Genomic DNA, 26,909 nt, shown 5'->3' with positions numbered 1-26,909 from the left:
ATAACAAATCATTTTCAATAGGGAGATAAAAAAACAATAAATAAAAATGACAAGTGATTCTAATTTATAAAATAAAATGGATTTTTTCACGCCTATTTGTGTGAAGTATAGAGCCAAAAGCAAGGGGGGGAAATATACAAATGACAACAGAAAAAAAAAAAAGAAAGAATATATATATATATATATATATATATATATATATAAAATAAAAAATGAAAAAAATAAACATCTCATTAAAAGAAAAACATACGTATTTAATACAATAAACTCGTGAATCTCACGATTTTGTTTCGGGCTACTACATCAACTCCAAATCCTAATATGTAGTTCCAACCAATAACCAGGTCAATCTCAAGACTACGACATCCCTGTCGTCATCCAACAAAGTTAGGAAATGTGAGTTAGAATAATTTTGACATATGGTTATATTATATTTTACCGTTCTTTTAATATTTTTATTTCTTTATTCTTTAATGGGGTGTATATACACCAAAGAGATGTCAAAGTATATGTTTTTCAAAGTAAAAATGGCAATTGAACTCAATTTAACGGGTACTTATAACACAGACATATAAAAAAAATTATATATATATATATATACATTGTAATTTAATATATTAATATTATCAATTTTATATATTATATAAAATTTTATTATTTGTTATCATGTACTCGTTTTGTGGAATTAAAAAATTATTTATTATACTTTTTATTAATATTAATAAATTGTCAATCTACATTAACAGTATGGTGTATTAATAAAATTATCGATTAAATTTTTTATAAGCTAGATTTATTTGATAGAAAAATCCTCCATTTTATTAATGTAAATTTATTATATCTATATTAACAAAGATAAGCACAGTATTCAACTATTAATACGCGATGGTTTATTTCAGTGTTAACTAAAAATTTATTGAGAGCACCTCACTCGTCAAATTTGAAAAAAATTCATAAACTAAAGATAATTCAATTTTATATTATCAAATCAACACACGTAAAAAAAAAATTACGAACCCATATAACTGTAGAGAGATTTAGATTAAGTCCTCTAAGATTATTTTAAGTGATATTAAAAAAAAACCGCATACAATTACATAATTAAATACACAAACTAGAGACTCGAAGTTAAGCTTCTTATTAGTAAATTTTTTAAGTAATTATAATTTATAAACACAAACGATGTTTACATTGATTTGACATTTTTATTTTCTTTAGTAATTTTGAGTTGTTTGTACTTCTTAAGGATACTGGTATCTTTCTTACTTATACTAATTAGATTATATATATATATATATATATATATATATATATATATATATATATATAAATAATATACACCCACTATTATTTGATGTAGTTTTATTTTTAACTAATCATAGTACTCAAGCTTTGTACATGTTATTTTTTAAAAAATAAAATATAAATATATATAAGCAATTTAAAATAATAAGAAATAAAATAATATTACAGTAATTTACCATTTAGTAGTAACTAAACTCTGTTTTATTAATGCCTGATATTGCTTTTAAAAAGTCCGAGGAATCCCACCTATTTCATTGCGGTGTCAAATTCCTGTTTCACATTTGTAATGTTGTTTATATGTACGCAAATGGGGCCTACTATATTATAATTAAACTATTTGCTTTTTTTTTTTTTTTTCCTTTTAAAAAAGTCACATTATGTGTTGCATTTTGTGATTGTGGCATTTTAAAACTTACCATTCACTGGTATTTATATGGGTGAAGAGGCTAGAGAAATTAAATGAACTCCATTAAGCTGGTAAATAAAATTTTACACTAAGGGGTCTTGATAAAATTAAGAAGGAAACAGTGTAAAGTCCCCTCAACATTTGATCGGCTGAGTTGCGATTTCCAGAATAAGTAAGAATTCTCTGTTTGATTAATGTTCGATAAAAATGTTATTTCTTGGAAAAGATTTATAGTTTGCTTGATTTTGTATCATAAATTCTTTTAACCTTTAGAAGTTTCAGTTTTGAAGTTTCACGCGTCTTAATATCGAAAAACTCCCTTTGTAATTCGTATTTGACGTTAGTTAATTTTCCATCAGAACGTTGATTGGTAAATTGGATTTGGATGTAAAAAATGGCCCAAAAAAAAGTTATTTGCTCGTAATTATATTTCTCTAAAGTTCAATAACACTTAAATTACTATCAACTCAGTTCAAGTGATAAATAATTTAGTAATATTTAAATAAAGTTTTAAATTTAAATTTTTATATATATATAATTTTTTTAATAATAAACTCATCTATCATATTCAGATATGTAATTCGAGTTAAATCTAAATTAAATCAAATAGAAAAAAATTAAATTATAACGCAAATGTATTTACCTTCCTATTTGTATATATTAAATAAAAATTTTATCATTAAATAAAAGTATTTATAGAATTTACTTTAACAAATAAAATTTTTTATATTGAATTTTTTATTTTAATCTTAATTTAATTTTAAATATGTTATAATTTATTTATTTTTAAAACTTTATTTCTTTAAGTAATCATGTTTAATATAATAAAATATTTAATCTTTTTTGAATTTATAAAATTTTAAAAAAGTATATGATATATCTGAATTTTTAATTGAATAATACCCATACAGTACCAAAAAATAAACTCATTAGTTCTTTACTAGACATTTTGTTCAGAGATATTTCATAAAAACTAATTATAATATTCATAGATAAATTTTAAAATTTGAGAGAGAATTTTTAGGACAGAATCCCCGATCTTATAGAAGAAGGCTGAAGGCATACTGAAGGAGCATTTCCAGGAGCAGAAGAGCGTATTAAAACATTAGAAGAAAATGTCATACAATAAAAAAAATGTTTAATATTAGAGTTTGTTAATATAAATATTATAAACTTATGCTAACAATATAATGTTTTATGTATAATATGGCATATCAATAACAATATATTGTTTTTTAACCCAACACAAATCATTCTTAATTTACGCAACAACATAATAATGGAGACATTTCTCAATTACACAACACACTCCTCTTTCTTATTTAGTCATATGAATCAAGTAGGTTAACATAAATGTTTAGAAAAATGTCGGGTTAAGTATTGTTAAACATCAAAGAGTGTGAAAAGATATATATGTATACATATAATATTAATATGAGCTTATAAAATATATTTTTAAGAAAAAAATTATTATTAATTTTTAATCTCAATCTTTAAGAGTCGAGCTTAACATTTTCTACATACTTACTATTAGTCCATGACAATTTTTTACCATAATTCTGAGAGTTCTCAAACAAAACAGTATGACTTATACATGATTGATCACTCTCTTTTTGAAGGAGATTTTTTTAAAAACCTTGTTTGGATGTAATGATTTTGCAAAAAAAGAATTTTAGATATACAATTTCGTGTAGAAAATCATTTATTTCAATGCATACTTGTCTTTTTGTGAGAAGAAAGGGGGAAGAAGTAGAACTAAAATATCAGTAAAATGATATAGTAAATAGTTTATTTTTAAATTCAATTAAATTAAATTTTATATATTATTATTATTATTATTATTATAATAATAAAAGTATACAATTTATTACTTTTTTTTTACTATTTTCCTCTGAATTTTGAAGTGAATGGTGCAGTAATTTAATGGTAGCCACCGGTTTTAAAGAGGATTATTGTAGATCCACAGATTAATAAGATATTGAATAGAAGGAAGGTAAAGTGTGAGCAAGATTCCCATTAGAAAGTAATATTAATGGAGTGCAAAGATATAGTAGTAATTTAAACTGGAGTGGGCAACCAATGGTAAAAGTCTGAAGGGAAATATCGGAGGGACATATTAGCAAGTGCGAAGTGGCGCATCGCAGCACCCAACAGCCAAGGAACCCAAAAGAAGCAAAACATGGGGCTGGTTTACGTACCGAAGCAAGAGAGAGAAAGGGGTCATGGTTACAAATTTGGCAACAATGTTTTTTTATTTTTAGAAAAAAAAGGACAGTCACCAAAAAGCAGTGGCTACTTGGGAACTGAGAGGGTTAATCTGAGAGATTGGCTTGGCTCTTTGACGAAGTCTGGAGTCACCTTGTTTTGTGGTCGCTCTCTCTCCCTCTCTGTCACCCTCTCCCTCTTACATCTCACCTAGCCACACAGATAAATATTCATTTCCATGAATTTTCTTTTTATTTGTACACTTCCCTGCCACTTTCTTCCAAATTAAATTCACCTGACAACAAAGTTGAGATTTAATCTTTAAAATACAATTAAAAAAAATATCACCAGCTTAGGTAATATATATATATATATTACTTTCCCACAACATGTTTATCAATTTTTAAATTTTTTTTATATCTCAACAATATTAGCATACTTGTCTGGAAAGGTGAAACAATATTTTTCACAGAAGTTATGAACTCCGGTTCAAAAATACGAATGCATCACAAAAGAGTTGAAAATTAATATTAATATAACAAACGAAAATATAATTTCGCAGTTTAGCTTATTGAAAAAAATATAATTTTTTTAAGTTTCTTTATGTCTTTCTCAAGTCGAAACGTACGATGATACCACAGAAACCACATATAATTTGTTTGGCGTTTGATATTTTTCTTGTCCGTTCAACGTTACTTCTGTTTCCACCCACATGTTCCCCTGTCATTCCTCCGCAGTGATAAGCGACTTCTTCTGTATCTTTGTCTGAATTGGATATTATATGACTGATTACTAGTGGGAATTTAAGGCTTGGTTCTCCCCGGATGACTTTGAAAATAAATCACTACCATCTATAAAGGTTATAATGATATTAGGATACGGGAAACTCCGTTTTCACATATAAACAAAACGCCCTTGTCAACTTAGGGCATTGAAATGTTTCAAAAATATATATTCTCTTGCTTCCTATTGGTGAAGACAGATAGCAATTTAGATTTCATAATATCACCTTTCATTGGTTCTTTTCTCACCCGAGAGATTGCACTTGATAACGAATAGGGAAAGGCTCACAAGCATGCATGCACTCTCTGGTTGTTTTTTTTTTTTCACTCCATTTTCACTTGAGTCGGATTTAAATTCCTTGGAAACTACAAAAGAAAAGCGCAATGGATGACGCAATCACGCTGCATGAACCTTGCTTTTCAAATTATGATATTTCTAGTTGCAAAGCTTATGCAGTGGAGGAAAAAGAATAAACAAACACGGACAAAGTTGAGTTTGAGGTATACCTGATCCAGATGTCAATGTCATGAATCAAACAAGCTCTATTTTCCTAAAAGTGTCAATAGTTAAAAATTAAAGTGAGGACTATATAAATTGACAAACACGTAAATTCAACGTTTAAAATATTGGATCAAGATATAATGACAAGCTCGTCATTGTATAATTTTCTTCATTATTAAACATATATCCTACTTTTGCCCCTTGTGTCCTTAAAGTTACTCTCTCTCTCTCTCTCTCTTTACATATTACATATTATTTGAATATATTTTATTTGTACGAAATTATTTGTCTTTGGCATATTAAAAAATATTTTTTTTTGTTTATTAGAATAATTTTATCAATTTCATCACTTTTAATGAGAGTACTTAGTAAAACTAATTCATTTTATCATAATAATTAATAAAATTAAATGCTTTTTAAAATACATGCGACATAACTTAATACAAGAGTAATGAGTTAATTAATCAGTCGGCATAACAATATATTATGTGGTTCACTTTCAACGTTAAATCATTACCTGTACATTATATTATATCTCCCAACTAATACTTTGGATGTACCCATTCTATTGGAAATATCTCTGGTGATTATCAATAGCTTTCTGTTGCTTCAAGTGGATGCCCCCAAAGACACTGGCAAGCCTAGTTGAAGCCATATTGCAACTAGAAAACACACTAAACTAAGTATTATAGTTTTTAACAGAGACATCCTGATTATATAATGTCGGTTTGAGGAGTAAGCTTTTTAAATGTAGAAGTTTCACAGAGATTTTATTAAGACTGGAAACCGAGTTTAGGGAGTAGATAATTTACGCTTAGCTTTTGTCCAAAAGGACTTACTTGGTTAAGATGGAAAATGACCACCCCCGTGTAGATTACATGCCCATTTTTTAATATTAAACTTCAAAACTTTGACTTTTGGAAAGAATGAAAGGGATGACTACGGAAAATGTTTCTGTTTTATATATGTTATATGTATGGTGTTTTTTCACTGTATTAGTAAAGAAAGGACAGAAATTAAGTGTAGTAGTATTATAGGCGTTTTTAGTGTTTTTTTAAAAATTAAAATTAAAGTTTTACTTTGATTATATGTGTTTATTTTATTATATGAATTTAATGTTGATAAAAAAAAAGCCATATCCTGCAGTTAAGTTTTGTCTGAAAAATTAAAAAAGTAGGATGATGTGTTTGTTTTTTTGCTCAACAAAGACTGTATTTAAGGGTTGACATTAACTCCCCTTCTTATTAATGGGTTTGGGAGGACAATAATACATAGATATGTATGGCCCTCTCACTAACCCAAACATTTTGAGGCTAAAATGAACTTGGGCAATGGTCCCATGTAGAAGACCTTGATCAGTCCGCGATTGTTTTTGATTTTTTTAGAGAAAAAAAGTGAAGAAGTTTTTTTTTTTAAATTAAATTTTTGGCTGTGAAAACGGATCAGTCCAACCTGCCTGCCTCACCTTAGTTAGAAAACAAACTAAATTTTTTAGTTTAATCAATTTAAAAGTAGGTTGACAAGTCAACGAGTTATCCTCTCAAAGATTAAAATTAAAAAAAATAAAAAAAATATTTTTAATAATAAAAAGATTTAATTAATTAATAATTATTTTTATTTTAAAAATTAAATATGAATTCAAGGAACTAACATCTTTGACCAGTCATTGATCTGTATTTTGGTGAGTTAAAACAAAATAAGTTAACCAAGTCAATGAGTATAAAGTATTTATTTCAACCTGTCAAGTTTAGTGGACTAAACAAGCTACAGTGTTTTCTGTAAATATATTACAAATTTATAGTTAAAAAGTTATAAAAATTTTATTACTCATCAATTTTTAAAAATATATACTACTTGTTATTACTAAATGCTCTTTTAATCTAAAATTTGAAAGTTAATATTATTTAATAACCTTTTTCTTTCTAAATTATTTTTTTTTATTGTCATCTTACTTTCTCCATTTCTATATGCTATTATTGGAGATTCTTCTTTTTTTAAAATAGTTAGCACAAAGGCATTAATATAATACTTTTTTAATTTTATTTCATAACTATAAGTCATCATTTATGCGTTTGCATGATCAACATCGTTAACACATTCTGTTTTTAGGATAAAAGCAATATTTCAAGTGAAATTCTAATTTTATGAATTTGTTGCAATGTGATGGCTTTTGTTGACTATAGAATGTTGTTTTGTGGCTTTCTAATTGTTGCAGACAAATTTGTAGCAGCAATTTGTAGTCTCACATTGATAATCGATGTTATGATACTTGTTGCTACATGGAAGCTTATGAAACCATTGCTAGAAATTGGTTTGATCAACTACTGTCAGCAAAAGATATCAGGACATGAAGTGAGGACATAAGGTGAAGTACTTTATTTCATAGACGATTTTAAGGAATGAGGTGTGGACATAATATTTTTCGTTGATAATGATCGTATAAAAAAGATATGGTATTATAATCTTCAATATAATGTAAAACTTTAATACAGAACTTTGATCTTCAATACAAACTATAAAAGAGCAGAGATTATGAATCCTACCATGCTCAATTTGGAAATAGAACACCATAAATGCCACCAATATAACAACAAAAGATTAAAAGGGATATTTTTTTTATTAAAAAACTTAAAAGATCTTTATGCATTTTAAAAAATTATAATAAAAATAAATATTAAATAAATTAAATTATTTAAATACATTCTATTGATCTACATAAAAAGAACATTAGATGCCCCTCAAATTTTTGGACAGCAAAACAAGCATCGTATGATAATTAAATTTACTTTAATTTTTTATTCTGAATTTTTTTTAAAAAATAGTTATCTAAATAAAAATACTTTCTTCTTTCTATTCTTCCAAAACTTCTATTCTCAAACAACTTCATGAAGTTAGTAATATATATTTTTTAAGTAGTTTTTATTGTCAGTAGTCTAATAAGTGTGAGTTACTTTTTGCACATATTTTGGCTTTTCATACTCCATCTAACATATTTTTATCAAAAATATAATTTCATTATATTAAGTAAAAACTCTATATTTTTAGAACTCAGTCTTCTTTGTCCTTCTAACTTCTCTTCTTTTTCTGAAAATGACATCTTCGTTTTTACAATATCATTATTTGGTGATCCCTTATTTTGTGAGGATCTACCATCCACTACCTCTAACTTGTTCCCCGCACGTACTTTTGCTTCTCATTTTGTTATACTTTAAGTTGGAAAAAAGAATGGTGCATAGGTGATATTTCTAGGAAGATATTATTGTTTACTGGAACTTAATTTTCAAAATTAACTTCAAATACTTTTCAGAATTAAACTTTTAGAAGAGGACAAACTATAACTCCAGAATTTCTTTTGGATTGTTATTTTTTTTTTCGGAATCTATTATTTTCTTAATTGAACTTTGTTAAGCAAACAATGAATTCAAGAGCCCAATCTCAACCTATCACTAGAGTTCCCAATTTGTCAAGAACCCTACGTCTGCAATCGACCACCCCAATTCATTATGCAGAGTTATTATGTAGAAGTTGACAAAAAAAAGGAGGAGAACGAGAGATTCAAGTGCCGCAAAAATAAAGTTGGTTTTCCATCATGCAGAGTTGACAATAATGAGGTCGATCTTTTAAAATCATGAACTTGATAAATGTTTCAAATTCTTATTCCTTATGTTATTCCCTATCTCAAAAATGCCATACACTGACATAGAAAGAGCATCATAGAACTTGGGTTAATCATGCTTACAGGGAAGGGGTTGTTGTTCTTTTCTTATAATAGATGCATTGCCTAAAAGAAAAGAAAAAAAATGACATTTTTAAAATAAAACATTACAAAAAATTAATAAAGGTGTGAAAAACAAAAAATGAGGTGCAAAAAGTAAATCCTGTTAGTGTAAGCAATATTAAAACTAGAAAATGAACATGGGCCTACGTTTGCATTGTACATGAAAGAGGAAGGACCCTCAAAATAAAGTAATGGAGGCCCAGAAAAAGAAGTCCAAAAGAACCTTTATGTGGTCTGGTTTGGCAATTTTACTACCCCATTAATCGTTAATGTCGATTTATGCAGTTCAACATTTAATTCAAAGATCTAATACCGTAAATTAAAAGAACAAAAACAATCTTCATGTGTTCTCGTTTGGTAATGTTACCCCATTAATCGTAATCTGGATTTATATAGTACAGCATTGATTTCCCATATCCCATGTTGCCGGTCTCGACTGTTCAAGGTTGCTTTTTGAGAGATTCATGATATGTGAATGAAAAACGAAATGTTTTTAGTTCACATGTATAAACTCCGAAAAAACAACCGAATTCACTGGCATTAAAGTCTTCGATATCCCGTGATTTGTTAAAAGCGAGATCAATTCCCATTCCATTCATTTTCATCTCTTCTGATCTATATTCCATCTCATGGCATTGGCATCAAAAGAAACGAGGAAGAAACAAAACCAGAATGTGAAGAGAAACACAAATGGGGTGGTGATCACAGTGTACACTGAATCGGAGAAAACTTGCTTCATAAATCGATCAGAGAAAGTGACCATCAAAACATATGAAAGAACCTATAACTATGATCGTCGAGCTATGCTTCTTGCTCTTTCTCGACAACTTAGAAATGAAGGGTCCCAAAAGGTTCAGTCACGGTCTAAAACTAAAAGCAAGGTAAATTCCCTCTTTTTTCCTCTTTTTTTTTTTACTTCATGTTCCAATTACGTGTAGGGAAATGCATGGCACAATATAATCAATATTAATATTAGAACTTTGCAAATTTAGCGGAAGGGAATGTGGTTACCTCAGTTGGTTCGAATCTGCTCGGATTCCAAAGAGAACAAAGAGAGAAACGAGGTCAAGAAGGGAAAGTCCAGTGGGAAAAACTTAACCCCATTTTTGGTAATACAATATTCAATATTGATTCGGATTGTGTATTTCACTATTTCGATTCGGATTCCAAAACTTTGATTTTGTCTTGTTTTTACGTGTTTGTTTTTAACCTTGTTTGCAGCGTAAAGTGAAGAACACGTTGAAACTGTTGTCATGCAAGGAAATTTAGTGATAAAGAAGATTATATTATAATCGTGGTCTTATGCAGGGCGTTGAATATATTTCAGTGCCTTGTTTTTGTTTTCTTTCTTCACTATTTCTCATATCGGAATTCGACATGTTCTTTGGTTTTTCTTAAGCTTTGATTGAGCTCTTTCCACTCCAATTGATATTGCCTTTCTTTTTAGCAGAAAATCTTTAGCTTGAAACACGAACATTGAAAAAGTTAAAAAAGAAAAAATCAAGGTGGGGAAAAGTACATATTATAGAGTTGAATGGATAGTAGCATTAGACCATATTTAACAGTGAAAAAGTTGCTTAAATGAGAAACAATATTTATTTAATGATAAAACTTGATTTTGTAACGTTTTTTTAACAAAAATAAATAAAATTTACTTTTTTTTGGTTGTTTGTGAAAAAAAATATTTTTTTACAGATTTATAAAAAAAGGAGAACTAACACTTACAACTTGTATCTATCTCTGTCTCAAAGAAATAAGTAAATGTTCAAACTTGCACCATAAAAGTAATTTAAATGTAGTTATTAAAATTTGGAATTTGACTCTTATAAAGTGAGAAGATAAAAATCTATATTTATAAATTCTTAGTTCAAATCAACAGTAGATAAAACTTTATTTTCTCATTTTACATGTAACTTAATTCTAAAATTTGAGAAACAAATAAAGATGGGTAAGATCCGTTGCTTTCTCAAATGATAGTCATATTTGGAAGATTAGAGAATGTTGGAGAGAACATGTGTACTGTAACTCATTCTCATCCACGATTCATCCGCCGAATTACATTCTGGAAGGACCAAATCATTGAGATTGAACTGAAGGAATGCCATTTTATTTACAGGTCATAAGATGATGTTTGATATTTGCAATTTGCACACCTCAAAGTTTACACCTTTTGTTTGCATACCTCAGAAAGAATGAAATTTTGTATTTAGCCAGACCCAGATCAGTTCTTCCTTGGATAAAAATGAATAGCAATTGTTGGCCTACAATTACAATGATGAATGTGATGTTAAGTTTAAATTTTCAGGAGCTTAAAACTACTTAACATATAAAGTGAATCATTAGACTCTTTAAGTTGTTGAACTTAGAATATTAATTCTTCCTATATGTTTGGATTAGCCCAAAAATAAATAAATTGTTTTAATGATTAAATATTATAATCAATTATTAATAATATTGTCTGCTATGGAAAGTTTCTATACAAATTTAGACGGATACAAAAGCAGGTTAAATTTTATTGGTTAAACAGTGAATAGAGAATATAAAAAAAAAATTAGAGAACTGACGGAAATTATGGGAAATTGATTTTGTAAATTTTTATGTGGAATTTTTTTTGCACCATTTAGCATTATTTATTAATTATATAAAATAAATTTTATGTTTGAATATATAAAATGAGAAGTAAATTTAATTTTTTTAAATTACTTTTTCTGTGATAAATTTAAAAAAAAATAAAATTATATATAATAGTTAATTTATATTTATAATAAGTAATTATTAAGAATAAAATGAGAACATAAAAATTAACTAAAATTAAGCTATTAAAATGCGTAATTATTTAATACATTTCTACCCTGTGTACTAAGTTAAATTTTTTTAAATAACTAACTCAACATTAACATTCGAGAATCACGTGTTGTGTTAACTATTTTCATTAATAATTAAATAAAAGTGGTAGCACAAATTTATTTAATAAAGTTGAGAAACAAAATTTTTAAAAAAAATTACTAAGATATCAAAATCACACATGTAATGTAATAAAAATACTACAAAATAAATATTAGAATGTGTTTATTAACACTCATTTAAATAGTTTTTATTTAAAATACAACTTTTACTCTTGAAATTAGATTAATAATAAAAATATATTACATTATTTTTTATATATGATATTTAAATTCTATATATTTTTTAAAATTTCAGAATGGTGTAGGTACAAAAATATAAAAAAAGTGGTAAAGTGTCAAAGATTGTTAATGACAATTTTTCAAAAATATTAAAAAATTAAAAAAATCAGAGGTTACTGATAACAATTTTTAAAATAATAATTAAATATTTAAAAAATATAAAAAAAATGGTCAATGGCTAAAAGTCATGAATGACAATTTTTGAATTAAAAAAATTATATTTCTGTAATTTTACAAAAAAAATAAAATCATATTTTTGTAATTTTTTAAAAAAAATTAAAAAAGAGCGTAGAAACATTTTATATAATTTTTTATCCGAAACATAGTCCAGAGAAAAATGCTAACAGCTGAAAGACCTACAGACAACCTGCGGGTCGGGCCGCACGCGGGTCCTTAGCACAAATCAGCAAGAGGTTCAACCAATGCTTAGCATTTATCGATGGTGATCAAATCCACAGTGATACTGATACTATAAGGAAAATGCTAAAAAGAATATAAATAGAAATATTTTGTTAGAAGACACAAAAATAAACTCACTCCCATTAACAAGGCCTTCCTTTTATAAGATATTACTTTTTAGAACATTTTTAAAATTTTTATAAATACTTTTTAAAACTAATAGAGATAAATGTTAGTAATAAAATGAAATTCAATGATATTAAATAAAAATAAAATTAGTATGTTACAATATATTTTTAAAAATTAACTAACTTTAATTATTATTCTTGATTTGCATAATTTATTGAATGTATCTTAGAGCAATAGCATAAAAAAACCGCATAATCTCTAGGCCAGAATTTGAAATAGTTCAAACATCTGCGAAAAAGTCAAATTACCTTACCGCATCAGCTCAACAATTACCAATAGCGAACACATGAATGACATTCCATATTTCTAACACTATCAAAGATGAATTATTATACAATAATTCAAACTGTACAGCAAGTAAATCATCATAGGAAGAATAAAGCATCACTTCAAAATGAAATTATTTGGGACCATCTCGTCCCTAATCCCCTGTCCAATTCACCACTTTGCATGACCGAATGAAACCAGTCCAACCTATGGGATCTAACAGTCATAATGACCTGGATCTCCTAAACCTAGAAATCAGGGAGGCAGTGAGCATTCTAAAATTGCCTTTTGTACAGTCTACTTAAAAAAAAAAAGAGGGAAGTTGTCATACCACATCAATCTATAGATGAGATGGTACACAACTAGAAAAGGGGTCAACTGCCATACTCTGCCAATTAAATTATAAATTGCTCTGGCATAGCAACAAAACTAGCCATGCCAAGATCAATGGCATACTATTTGCAGAAGTGCAGCTTTTCCCCCACATTTCTATAGTTTGTCTTTGATTTTACCTTCTTGCATTTGCTATCCTATGCCTCCGTCGTCTTCTAGACCTTCCTAACAGTAGCCTGTGCAGTCCACGTCCAGAGACAGCAGCAGAACCTGTAGGTGCAACACTCTGCAAACCAAAACGATCAATGGCAAAAGAATCAGCAGCACGGTCCTGATTATACCTAATGTGTGACAAAAAATGGCCAGTTCTCCCCAAACCGAAGGACCTCACTGAGAAGAAATCATCCTCCAGATATTCCTCATCAGAATCATATTCGTCACTATAAAAGGTATGTTCATTTGGCTCCAGTACGTAATCCCCAAGTACCATAGCCCCTGGTGTCGAAGATAAAATTGTGCTAATCACATCATTCCGTTCTCTTTCACACTCAAGTCTCTTCCATTTTTCTTCTCTTATTGGGTCCACCTCTCGTGGTCGTGAGAATGGATGCTTAGACCTGACATGCTTCCTAAGTTCCTTGTAATTCCCTACAAAGGAGCAATCATCTTGCATGCAGCTTCTTTTCTTGGCATTCAAAGACTTCCGTGCTGCTTCAACTACTGTCCAACCTTTCACCTGCCGGCGACAAAGGGGGCAAAGAAGCTCAGGAACTTCTGTATTGTCATTAGGGTCACCTGTGCTTAAATCAAAATTTGAATTGTCTGTTTCAAGCCGAAAACTTTGAACAGAAGTTGCTTTTGTGTATGCCTTTTTGTACTGTTCAAAACAGTTTGAATAGCGATGACTAGTAGCACACATGTAAGGGCGACAACCCTTGTCATAGGATGAACAAAGGAGAAGGATAGCATTATGAGGGACCTCCATGCACACTGAGCAGGTTGCATCTTCCCAATCTTTCTTTTCTGATGCTTTAGAAAACCTCTTCTTTACATTAACATCTTTCAGATTTTTTCTTGCACAAGTTAAAAGACATGGGGTTGTCGTGTGACCTTGACACCGGGACTTGCACCGCACCTTACCATCTTTAGCCATTTACAAACTGAACCTGGGACTGATCAGATAGAGGGGGTGATATAAAAAGGACAGACATTCTAACACGATACATTAAAATGCTGGTCAATCCAAACACAATAAATCAAATGTCAAAAGTGCATATTTCATATGATACCACTTATACAACTTTGCAGATTTTTTTTTAACAAACCATATATAGGTACTTGCCACAATAATCTGTAGTTACATCTAAGCCACAATAGCTTTTGTAGTATCAAGATCAAGATTATAAGAAGTATATGTCTAAGTAATAGTAGAAATACAATATTATGTCATCCCTGCTCACAGTAATTAATACTAACCATGTGACTTGTAACTAAACTAATATAGAGCAAGGTGGTTAAAATTGTGTTTGCATGTTGGATCATCTGCTCTAATGAGTTTCTTAGACATTTAGGTGTAGTGTGCCACTGCAGAGCGTTTTCCAAGCCAACTCAAAGTGGAGTGGCATGCCAACTCGTTGAACGGGACTGGAATGGCACTCCAAAATGAGTTATAAACTGCATGCAAAGTGGGCTGGGTTCACAACCCCCTTCTAAGAAACCCTATTTAAGTCCCTTTCATATTGAGCAGCCTCTCTTTACCCAACTAATACCCTCTGCGTCGTTTTGCTACCCAATAACACCTCTCTATCCCCTCTCTCCCTACCACTGCAATTTTGCATGTGATCCCCTCTCCCTCATGTTCAACCTCTCCCAAAAACACCCCTCTCCTCTTCTCTGCTTGTTGATGTGTGTTTTCTGTTGCTGTTGTTGGCTTGCATTAGATGTTTAGAGTTAGACTATTTTTGTTTATGCTGTAGTTTTAGGTGCTAACCCAAAAGAATCTTAGAGGAAAGTATTAAAAGAGACTTTTTGATCAATAATATTTTTTAAAATTTAATTTTGGGTCGAGCTCAATAGTGTCATGTGATCCATTTACCCAATTTCAAATAGTGGAATAAGGCTTGATTGTTGTTGTTGTTGTAGTTTTGGGTGTTACTTATGACTTATGTGTTGCTTTAGTTTTAATGTGATCAGAACTTACGTGAATAATATTTTTTTAGTTGTATAAGACTTTAAGAAACTTTGGTTTAAGTTTAATTAAATGTTTGGTGTGATTTATTTATCTATGCTATTTCTTATGCATATAGATATGCATTTGAATATAATTCTGAATTTTAGTTGACTCTTATGATTTTTGTTACAAACTAAGACACCCCCCCCCCCCTCTTTCTGTTCCAACCTCGAAACTCAATTTTGACAAGCTTGATAGAGAGGGCATAACCTCAAGAAAATTCTATTATATGCTCATCACCATAGTTTAACACACAACATCGTAAACAACTCTAAGATAAAACAGTAAAAAATGAAATCCCCTAATAAGTAATGTCACTAGAAAAGATAACAAATACAAATCAAACCAAAGGATTGTAAAATCAATCCATCTATAACGAGTTTTGTCCTGCCATATCTGATTCCTACATAATGCACATTATCTTTAAAAGAAGAGCTGGAATAAGGTAGTTCACTTGGCATGGAACTTTAGGCTTCTTGATTTCTCTCCGGATGGAAAAAAATATAAAAAAATCGTCACATTCAAGTAAACAAATAAATAGCAAAGGACTAGTAGCTATTGCCAAAATTCTCAATCTAATTGCTCAACATCAACATATAAAACGTCTGAAGATTTTTTTCATTAATCATAGCCATCCAGAATCAACTGTTTGGGAGGTCAACTAACTGAAAATAATATGACATCCAACAGATGCACAAGCATGGAATAATTCACCATTTTCACAATGAAAAGAGGGGGGGGGGGGGGGGAGGTGAAGGAGAGCATCCATATTTTTTTTTAACAGTAAGTTGAGATCATCAAGACAACATGATACCAACCTTCAAACCAGGATCTAAGAAATAACAAGCTTACAATATCTATCAATTAAGTTCACACAACTGCTTCTAGAAAGCACACAACATTAAACAAAAAGAAAATGATTAATCACATTACATTAGATTAATCTAATTCATCTAAACAATTTAAAGTTCTAAAAATCATCTATGCGCGAAACTCTCGATTATAACCTGGAATCCGACATTTTCTATCACTTTTAAAAAATGGCAGAGCAAGAATGAAAGAGGAAGTTATAAAAGATTGTTCAATGTCGCAGTCGCGGAAATATCACAATTCCATCACAGTCTAAGGCGCGTGCGCGGACAAACGTAATAAAGCGGTCGTAAATCATAAATCAAGAAATCGCGTTAAACGAAAATTTCCAAAAGCACATGCAGATACAAAAACAACACTAGATTTTGTGGAAATACGAGCGAAGCATGAAACGACAGGCATCGGAGATCAGAAAATTGGAGAGTGAGGAAAAACCCTTACCATAGAGAACGAATCGAAAGAGAGGAATACCTGAAAATGAAAGTGTGCGAGAAATGGTTAGCGCTTTGCTTGAAACGGTGAAATGGAAGGGAATCGGAGCGAGTGCCCGATCTTCGCGCTCACGTTCTCCAAAATCCAAAAAAATGGTTGGCAGAGGTGACGTGTTCCGCTACTGCAACACCTAACCTACGCTGCTTCCTTCTCACTCACATCTTCAACTTTTATAACACCATCAAAATTATAAGCAGTGTCCTGCTATGTGGGCTCATGAGCCTATTTAACTTGTTGCTATACTGGGGCCCATTTCCCTTTCCTCAGGCCCATTCACCTGATATAGTTGTTTCCTTGGCGTGCCTTTCAGCACTTTTGTTTTTCATTTTCTTATATTTTTTACCGGTTGGTATCGTGTGTGAGGTAAGAAAATTTAAACTCCGGCATCAAAATAAAAGAGAATGTATTGTGCATAAAGACTAAAATGATAAATAAAAAAAATTGGTTAATTAGATAAGTCAAAATAAAACTTACCATTAAAACAAGTTATGGTGATTGATAATAAATTACTTAAGGTAATTTACTAACTTTAAATAATATAACTGTAAATTAATGTGAATATAAAAATTGTATCAGAAGTTAGTCTTTAAAAATTTAGTAAAAATTATCTTGATGTTATACCTTCTTTGATAGTTTTAAGAGATTATTGAAAATTTTGTATTTTTTAAATAGAATTTACATACATTCTTTTAAATAAATTTTGTATTTTTCAATTAAAATTACAGATTATCTTTAAAATTAGCATAATCCATTAACATTGACTTTTATTATGTTAGCTATTAAGGCAAAATTTTAATTAGACTTAAAGGAATGAATTTAAGTTTTGTTCGTAAAATAAATAATTTATCATAATTATACTTAGAAGTATGAGTAAATTAAATCATAGACTTTAATCTATAAGATGAAAGTTATTTTACATTCTCTCATCATAATGTTTCACAAAAAAAAAAAACTACTTAAATCTTAAATACTATATTCTCATGATAATTTTCATAACTACATTAAATTATAGTAAAATAGTTTAAAATCATTAAATCATCTTTTATATCGTGAACCATCGTAATATATTTTTTTCAATTTGTGTTTGATGATGATTATTTGTTACCTCTTCACATTTTTTTATTTCAATTTTTTTAGAAAATGCGTTTTTTTTTATTTTGCCCCCTATAATTAATTTTTTCGTATAAAGACTAAAATAAAAATTGTGTTATGTTTAAGGACCATAATAAATAATTATATTATGTATAGAAATTAAAATTAAAAAAATCTGTAAATATGTGATAACAATTTTGTACCAAAAGTAGACATCAAGGATTATCTCGAAAATATTTTTTCATTCACGGACTTACTTACAATTTTTTTATATATAAGAATCAAATAAAAAAAAGTTTCATGAATAAAATAGTATTTAATCCTAATAATAATAAATAAATTATATGTACAACTAGAATAGTTTGCAATTCTTGCTACGATTGCTCTACAGGTTTCTCACCGGTCAGCTAAGATGTGGGGGGGCGGGGGCAGGCAGGGAACTTTTTTCTGCGCGATGTTGGTTCTTGATACTTCATCTTTTACGACAGACAAGTCATCACTGAGAAATTTAGTAACACATTGAGCATAATTTTCCAAAATGACAGTGCCCAGTATTGGTTCTCTGGAGCGACATATCACGTGTTAGACCCAAAGCAATGCTTAACATCAGTTACAAGCAAGCTTACTCTGAATGCTTCAACACGAGCAACTCAACAATTGCTGCAGTAATGGACCCAAGATCAACTCCAGCAACTTGAATACTGAACATTGGAAATGTCACATGCAATGAAGGACAGATTGTAAAAGAAGAGTAAAAGAATCAAATAAACCACAAATTCAACCTATGCTACAATGATTTGCACAAATGGATGAAAATAATATAGTTTGACATTTGAATTCCACCATGACAGATTAGAAACATTTTCTGGTTATCTTCCTTTTCTTATTATTTCTTTCAGGAATGCTTGCCTGAACTTTTGTCCCCAATTAAGAATAAAACTGCACTCGAACCCTGCCCAACTTTAACTAAAGGAATTATATGTGAATCCTGAAAACCAAAACTGACATTTCAAGCATCTTAGGCATTTTGTGTCCAACCAAAATGATGTCATAATTTATGAATTATGAAAGACAATTCTTACAAAAATGGACAGCTATGAAAACAGTTATTCTATATAATTCAAGTGCCATGCATGATAAAAAGAGAAAAACAGAGTGGCAAAATGAGATAGGGTGTATGTAACGATCTTTACCTTCGTGTTTCATAGTAGAAGATGACATTGCTTAACCCTTGCGGCCATGAATATAAGGAAATGAAGAACCAGAGGACTGGGAAAGTGGCCTTTGGACAAATGGATGGTCTAAAAGTTGAGGAGCAGTGGGACGATCATTTGGATTAACTTGAAGGCACTGCAGCATAAAATCCCGTGCATCTTTTGAAAGAGAATCAGGAATAGGAGGTCGCTCGCCTTTTCCAATTCTAAATAATGCCTGCATCTGTTGTTAGAGGAGAGATTAATTGAATTCAACAGTCAAAACCAACAATAATACAATTTTCACAGTTGAAGAAACAACTAAAGGCAATATATATATATATATATATATATATATATATATTACTAACACTAAAGAATCATCAACCAAAATTTCTGCCCAATGCAAAACGTGGGACAGAGCATCAACAAAACCTGCAAGCTAATTTACAAAATAAATGGCAGGAACATAGAGAATTTTGGATAAAAACGGGTGGCCTGACAATTAACAAACTGCTAAAGCAAAAATTTTGTAAAGACAAACAAACGAAACCAAATACATGAATAAATAAAAAGATTGGGAGCGGAACTAAAATCAGAATTGCAGTTGTGAAAACAATGAGTATGGAATATGACGAGTTAAATAGGCAACAATATGACACATACCCATTCCAAATTCGAGTATGGAATTTCACGTGTTAACATCTCCAATACAGTGCATCCCAGACTCCACATGTCAGCTGGAAGCCCATAACCTTGGTTCTTTCCTTTTACAACCTGCATATTCCAGATTAAGAATCAATACCTATGCTACCCAGGAATCAAATGGCAAAAACACCCCAAAAGGGAAGAATTTCAGAAAGCTTAAGGTTTCAATTTCAAAACCAAAGTTTTCTTTCTTTCCATATACGAAAAGGCAATGATTTTTTGAAACAAAATATATGCATAACCGCTAAACCAATATTAATAATAATGTCCAGCTGTTGATTACATTGATCAAGCCATATGGAAAATAAAGGGGTCAAAGCAAAAGAACAAAGTAAAATTTCAACAATCCATATTCTCCACAAACCTATTAACAAGTGTAACATGATCTAATGTTGCTATATAGTTGATTTTCATGGGGTTCTATTAATTCCCTTTGGTTATAAGGGGGACCACCACTAACCGCGCATGTAAGAAAAAGCATTTAGAGTTTTAGATCAGTAGCATTTGAATGGATACAGTTTACTACTGTTTGAAAACTTAATTTCATTTAATGTGTTAGGTCCACAGCAAAAGAAGAGCAGAAACTTAAACTAGAGTCAAACATTAAACACAACCATTTACTGTCAAGGAAATTATTTAGAAGATGGAACTATGTGCACCCCATTAATAAATTTGAATAGATGAACAATTATTCAGTGTTGCTGTTCAAAAGTTAAGGTTGAAGGCAAACCTCGGGAGCCATCCAGTATGCTGTTCCCTTGCACGATTTAACATCATTCAATTTGGTTGCCTAAAAAATTCATAATGCAATATCAGGAAATGGAAATGATTCAAGAAATAAAAGAAATACTAGAACACGAAGCATTAACAAAAGATGATACCTTTGCCAATCCAAAATCTGCAAGCTTGACAGATCCACTTGCATCCACCAATATATTTGCACATTTAATGTCCCTTAAATTGAGGAAATATGATCAGACTATAATTACAAAGATTGCTTCATCCCAATCACATAACTACTATAGTAAAGAGGATGTTAAAGAAATCATGAGCTTAACCAATAGGAAAAACACTGCCCATTAAAATTCCCAAAATTGTTCTTGGATATATTATAACCATTCAGTCTGATATTGATGGATACGATTTTCCTTTTTAATCATTAGAAATATCAAAGTTTCAGATCAAAGTAACTAACAGGTGGAAGAAACTAATTTCGTCCACAAATACTAGACTGCATATTAGCATCAAAAGGTATTTGGGTTGGGGCAAAAAAATAATATCAATGACAAGAACTGGATGAGATATCCTTTTTTCCCCCTTTGGATTCTTCTATCCACCTCACTCCTCTACTCTTGTCTTTAGCCCAGTATACGTTTACACTTCTCTAAAATAAGCAAAATGGATTTTGAGCAGTGAAAATTGAGCTATATTTGTCCAAAGAAGAAAATGAACACAGCCAAATGACAAGGAGAAAACAAAACAAACCACAGAAGTTATTTACAAAGAATGTATTGCAATTTTGACAGTAAGAGCAAAAGTTCCTTTGAAGCAAGGAAAGCAAGAACCATAAACAGGACTCTTGCCAGCATTGTTCTAAAAACCCGAACCACATCATATGATTCAATACCAGGATTATCACAGAAAAGCAGAAGTCATATATTCATAAATGAAAGGGAAGCAGGATTATAAAATAAAATAAAATCTTGAGTCACCTATGAACCACATTTCGATCATGAAGATACTTCAAACCATGCAAAATCTGTCTTGTATAGGCAGATACTTGGGAATCTCGAAGAGTATATCTCTGATAGAGGCTTCTAAGGGAACCTTTGGTTACGAGCTCAAGAAAGATATACAGCTTTGATTCATCCTGCGTAACCATCAATCCAAGTGTGAAATACAAATCACATTTTGAATCATGAGCTTACTCTGTTAGATGTGAAAATAAAGACAGCAAATCCTGGCCCCCAAATGAAAATGTTTAAAATGATTATAACAAGAGACAAAAATATTGCAAATTAGTATAGTACCTGAGGTCTGAATTTTTACGGAATTAGTTATTCCATGAAGTCTTGTGGATCCTTTGTCATACAAACACTAGACTAAATTTCATGGCCTATTATGAAACTATGTCCTGACTCTAACTCCAAACATTCCACTCGTATTGAAAACACAAGTTTTGAGATTATGGACCTATATTACCATTGACATAATCTGTAATTGCAACTTCCAATACAGATTCAACAATTGCAAACAAGAAGAAAATATCAAAATGAACATAAAAAAGAAAAGAGAGGCTGGACAGAAGAAAGTACCATTTCTGTGCCATAGTATTGAACAATATTCTCGTGTTCAAACTGACTCAAAAGTGCAATTTCCTGAAAAAGAAAAATGTGAGAAAATAAGCATAGTGGGAGAAACATGAAGAATAGTAACCTCTCAAATGATTTATGAGGTATTGCACAAGATAGCAGAATAATTATGTGAGAAAACTTCTTTTCTATTTTTCATTAAAAAAATTATTATTGAAAAGTAAAGTGTGAAATGAAAAATAAGCTAAAAAGTAGAAAATGCGTAAGCCCATTACCTGCTCCAGTTGATAGACACTTTGCTTTCCCTGATCGCGTTGATCAAGCAGCGAAACTTCTTTTACAGCAAAAAAGAATCCATCACTACAATGATTCAGAAAGTATAAATAACACGTTAGTATCACTTGCATTATATAAAATAGATGACTAAATTATCATAAGCTTGACCTTGGGCGCTCTACATAAAATTTTCAAAAGCAGCAGCAATTTGAAAGGAAAACATTTGATGATAATTGATGACCTTTTGTAGGCAACTAATGAAGATGCTAAATTAGAAATAATTGTTTTATACTTTTTGGGGTTTGAAAAAAAATCTGGCATTAAACAACAACTACAAAATTCTTTGCCCACAAAATATAGCTCCCTCACTTCATTAAATGTTTCTACAGTTTTCATTAACCATGGATTTAAATACATTCTCATTATCTATTCAAATTGAAGCCATCTGCATTGCTGCATCAATTCTCAGAGCTCCTAAAGGATGATCTAATTCACCCTTCAATTTAAGGGGAAATAGAAGAGTAATGAAGCCCAAATACATTTTCTAATCAGGATGAGCAATTGAAAACTTGCATAATCGCATTTCAGAAATTATCTTCAACAGTAAGAGTCTAATAGCAAAGTTATTAAAACCACACAGCAGTGAGAAAACTTGGGGGCAAAAAACTATTGAAGGTTTAAACAGTTGCTAACCAAAACAATGGTTTAAGGAGTTAAAAGTAAAATTTTTTTAATTCAAAAAAGTAATATTAAATGTTACCAATGCATCCCTAACCATTGCCCTTAAGGAAATAGGGCTATGGTTAGCACCAATAAAACAATTTAGGAAATATAGCAAAGAAAAATCAAAGCAATTGAAAGTTCACACACCCTTCAGAACTTTAGTTTTCATCACCCATCAAACGGACAATATTGGACACACACACAAAGGGTAGCTGTCAATTGTCATCATGCTCTTTTTCAGCAGATTGTTAACCATATAAAATTTCAAATTAAGTAGTCGTCCCAACAGATGTCAACCTGTCAGATCGAAGGAGTTAATTCCATTACTTATTGGACAAGACTTAGGTGTGTTATACAGGCACTTTTAATATGGTTTTCAATGAAAACAGAAGTACGCGTTTAATAACTATTTCATATACAACCCACCCAACAATATTCTTGAACTAACCTTCCGAGTCGCAGACTCCCTAAACTACCAAAGCACTAAACTCACTAATTCTGCCCTGCAATCCAAAATTTAAATTTGATTTTTCCAAAATGGCATTAATGTAATAGATTTTCAGTAGGTTTTTAAACACATTAAACAACTACCATTAAAAGAAAGGACAAATTTAAGTTTAGTTCGTTTAAATATTTTTAGTGATGTTTCTCAATCAAAAGATAAAGTTTCTCACTAACATGCAATAATGTTAAATGCTGACCTTTATCGGGGGGAAACTTTAATTTTTATTAGAAAACGGCGTTAAAAACATCTACAGAAATGCAGCTTAGTTTTGTCCTAATAGAAAACATAACAACAAAGAACCACAAAAGAAAAAAGGCAGCAACACCACAGACATGCTAAAGTAAAAGGTGGTAAACCCTTTTTCATTCCCCCAATAAGAATATAAGTTTTTTTAAAAAGGGAGAAATGAAGAGTGAACAGGAATTGATTCGACTTACTCAGAAATTCCTTCATAGACGGAGCCAAACGAGCCACCCCCCAAAAACTCACCCTTCTGCCAGCTGCCGGCGGTAATAATACGCTTGATTCTGGCGTTAGGAGATATATTATTGGACCTAGGGTCCGAGTTAGTGCTAGAAGAATCATCTTCGTTTGACGTGGAAAACGAACACGACTCCGCATTATCCACCCCCTCTTCCTCTTCCTCTTCCTCTTCCTCTTCTCTCTTCGGACTTACCATACCATCTTGCCCTTCTTCTTTTGCCTCTGCTTCTCTAACTACTTCCCTCTCATCCCCTGAATGGTTCAATCGCACCCCTTCCCCTTTCGGAGCCAAATCCCTAAAAAGGTCCCAAGTCGAACTCGCGTTATCCACCACCTGAACCCTCGTCCCCGGCGGCGGCTTTAGCATCGGTGGACGAGCCCCGTTGATGCCGCCGCCACTAACACTAGTTTCAGTGGGGGAATCATCCACGCTTCTAACTCTAATCCTATCTTCATATATTTCTCTCAATTCACCTTCCTTTGGTGATTTTCTCTCCTCGTTTACCTTCGCTTCTTCTTCTTCTTCTTCTTCTTCTTCCTCCTCCTCCTCCTCCTCCTCCTCCTTCTCCTGAACATCCAACTTGTCGAGCTTCAACCGTGGAAGAATATCCGAAGAGGATCGGACCTTCATTGCCTCCCATGTCGCCGCGGGAATAGAGAAGTCTTCTGGCCCTGAGAGCCCCAAACTCCGGCAAATACGATCGAACTCACCTTCGACTCCCTCAATTCGAAAGCTGGTGCGGTCGTAGAACTCCATGGAGCGAGTGTAGAGCGAGCCAGAGGAGTCGTCGAGCGAGGATGAAGACGATCCGGCGTCGTATTCGAAGTACTTGTGCGCATTTCGGCGCTCGAGCTTGGGTTTTCTTCGGGGGTTCTTGCGATCCATGGTATGGCTTATCTTGCTGGGGTCAAAAATTCGAGCTAGATGATGCATGGAGAACTGAATCTAAAGCCATCTAAAACGGTAACGACAATGGCTTCAAGAATTCATGAGGTGGTTTTGAAATTGAAAGGTGTTAAACCTAAAGTGGTTATGGTTGCTTCTTAGGAGAAGATTGAAGAAAAGTAGAGGGAGTTTTATATGCTTCTCTCGTGGTCTCAGGTGAGAAATGAAACCTATGAGACGAGAGAGAAAGTAAAAGGAGCTGACCGGAGAGAGAGAAATGGGGATGGAACAAGGAAGAGATGAAGAGAAAGTGAAGAAAGACTGCACACACGCGCGACTGGTAAACGCCGTTGAACTGGAAACACAAAACGCGGTGCCACATCGGCGATCAACGCATGACTAGGATTGCTTTTGTGGAATTTTCCACTTTTTAAGACTTTTGCTTTAATTTCGTTTTGTATTTTTTAAATTTTAACTGTGTGTCTTTTTTAAGGTGGAATGGAGGGAATTTTAAATTATAATTCAAATAATTTTAATCATAAAATTTTAAAATATATGAATTATAATAGTTTTGAAACTTATTTAAGGACAACCTTAAATTTTATTCTTAACTGCAGTAGAGACACCAAGGTGGATGTAAAATATGTTGAGTACAATATAATATTTAAAGCATATTGAATGGATAAAGTTTTTTTATATTAAGGATTTTGTTTACTTTTTAAAAATAATAATAAATAAATTTTAATTGAAAATCATATTTCCATACTTTTTTAATTAGTACTTTTAAGATACCGTTTACCATTTTAAAAAAATAGTTCCTTATTTATCTTTTATTTGTTACAAAATAAATATTTCATTCAAATTTTTTTTTTATCTTTAACTTATCCTTCATTAATTTCATATAACACGGATAAAAATAGACTAAAATATATTTTTAGAAGCTTCAAACACAACTTATTTGTCTACTATAGACCATTTAGGTTAAAATTTATCTTTAGGTGTTTTTTTTTAATTTAAAAACTTATAAAATAATTTATAGCTCTTATATAATTTTAAATATTTATTTAATAACATTTTATAATAAATTATTAAAATATAATTATTTTAATTAATAATTTATTTTAATATAAATTATATATTAAATTTATGATATGAGTTATTGTAAATGCTTAAATAATTTCTTTATCAAAACGTACTCTAACTATGTTAATGAACCTTATAATATATACAAATCAATGAACTTAAACCTCTCAATAAAATATATAATATCAAAATATTACAATAATAATAATAGTAAGATTTCAGAAAACTCTTATTTAAACTTTTATATGAATAATAAATTTAAGCAAGTTCGGCCCCTATGTAAGCGTAAGTGTAACGGATTAAAAGATAAGAGACAAAAGGACATCAACTTTCATTTTATTGGGAATGAGAAACATATAATCAAATAAAAAAGGTCAAACCCAAATTAAAACATGATTACATGAATCACACATAATTATTTAACATCAAGCGTCAATTTTTACGAAATGTCGTATTTAATATTTTTTAAATAGTATTTCAACTGTTAAATGTTGGAATTTTATATTAACGTTTTAAAACTTGCAAAATTTTATATAATTTAGATATTTATAGATACCTTGAGAATAATTATTTAATTGTATTTTATATAATACAACATGCATCAAAATAATATATAATTATAGAAATAATGTGATAAAATATTCAATTTTAAGGTTTTATTTAGGCATTATGACTTAGGAGGTTGTTACGGTCATTACAAGTGAG

At 30.7% G+C, this 26,909-nt stretch overlaps 2 protein-coding genes across 3 annotated transcripts; both read right to left on the bottom strand.

The window, feature by feature from the left end:
* Positions 1–13,062: 13,062 nt before the first annotated feature.
* On the bottom strand, positions 13,063–17,096 carry LOC113870974. Of its 2 annotated transcripts, none has more exons than XM_027507600.1 (3): positions 16,923–17,096; positions 13,531–14,523; positions 13,063–13,266 (listed from the first exon to the last, which is right to left on the bottom strand). In XM_027507600.1, the coding sequence occupies exons 2-3, from the start codon at positions 14,502–14,504 to the stop codon at positions 13,242–13,244; spliced, it is 999 nt and encodes a 332-aa protein (XP_027363401.1). In that variant the 5' UTR covers positions 14,505–14,523; positions 16,923–17,096; the 3' UTR covers positions 13,063–13,241. The 2 variants fall into 2 exon arrangements, 1 of the variants encoding a protein (XP_027363401.1); XR_003505727.1 differs by having other exon boundaries at positions 13,172–13,266; positions 13,350–14,523.
* A 1,152-nt stretch (positions 17,097–18,248) lies between these two features.
* On the bottom strand, positions 18,249–25,454 carry LOC113869923 (mitogen-activated protein kinase kinase kinase 1-like). The gene is made up of 9 exons (XM_027506456.1): positions 24,190–25,454; positions 22,524–22,608; positions 22,252–22,314; positions 21,649–21,806; positions 20,818–20,890; positions 20,667–20,726; positions 19,895–20,005; positions 19,229–19,472; positions 18,249–18,736 (listed from the first exon to the last, which is right to left on the bottom strand). The coding sequence occupies exons 1-8, from the start codon at positions 25,167–25,169 to the stop codon at positions 19,260–19,262; spliced, it is 1,743 nt and encodes a 580-aa protein (XP_027362257.1). The 5' UTR covers positions 25,170–25,454; the 3' UTR covers positions 18,249–18,736; positions 19,229–19,259.
* Positions 25,455–26,909: the final 1,455 nt, after the last annotated feature.

The sequence above is a fragment of the Abrus precatorius genome, unplaced genomic scaffold, assembly GCF_003935025.1.
Source record: "Abrus precatorius isolate BTA unplaced genomic scaffold, Abrus_2018 Scaffold10, whole genome shotgun sequence".
Taxonomy (NCBI): domain Eukaryota; kingdom Viridiplantae; phylum Streptophyta; class Magnoliopsida; order Fabales; family Fabaceae; genus Abrus; species Abrus precatorius.
The sequence above is the reverse complement of the archived record's forward strand: the minus strand, read 5'-3'. Positions and strand labels throughout refer to the sequence as shown.

What these genes read in the sequence shown, in the direction of transcription:
- LOC113870974 (XM_027507600.1), bottom strand. Translation starts at nt 14,504, where the DNA reads ATGGCTAAAGATGGTAAGGTGCGGTGCAAGTCCCGGTGTCAAGGTCAC. An exon ending in AGGATAGCAAATGCAAGAAG is followed by an intron (nt 13,267 to 13,530) that starts GTAAAATCAAAG and finishes CCTGATTTCTAG; the next exon opens with GTTTAGGAGATCCAGGTCAT.
- LOC113869923 (XM_027506456.1), bottom strand. Translation starts at nt 25,169, where the DNA reads ATGCATCATCTAGCTCGAATTTTTGACCCCAGCAAGATAAGCCATACC. An exon ending in GTCTATGAAGGAATTTCTGA is followed by an intron (nt 22,609 to 24,189) that starts GTAAGTCGAATC and finishes GAATCATTGTAG; the next exon opens with TGATGGATTCTTTTTTGCTG. An exon ending in GTGTCTATCAACTGGAGCAG is followed by an intron (nt 22,315 to 22,523) that starts GTAATGGGCTTA and finishes TTTCTTTTTCAG; the next exon opens with GAAATTGCACTTTTGAGTCA.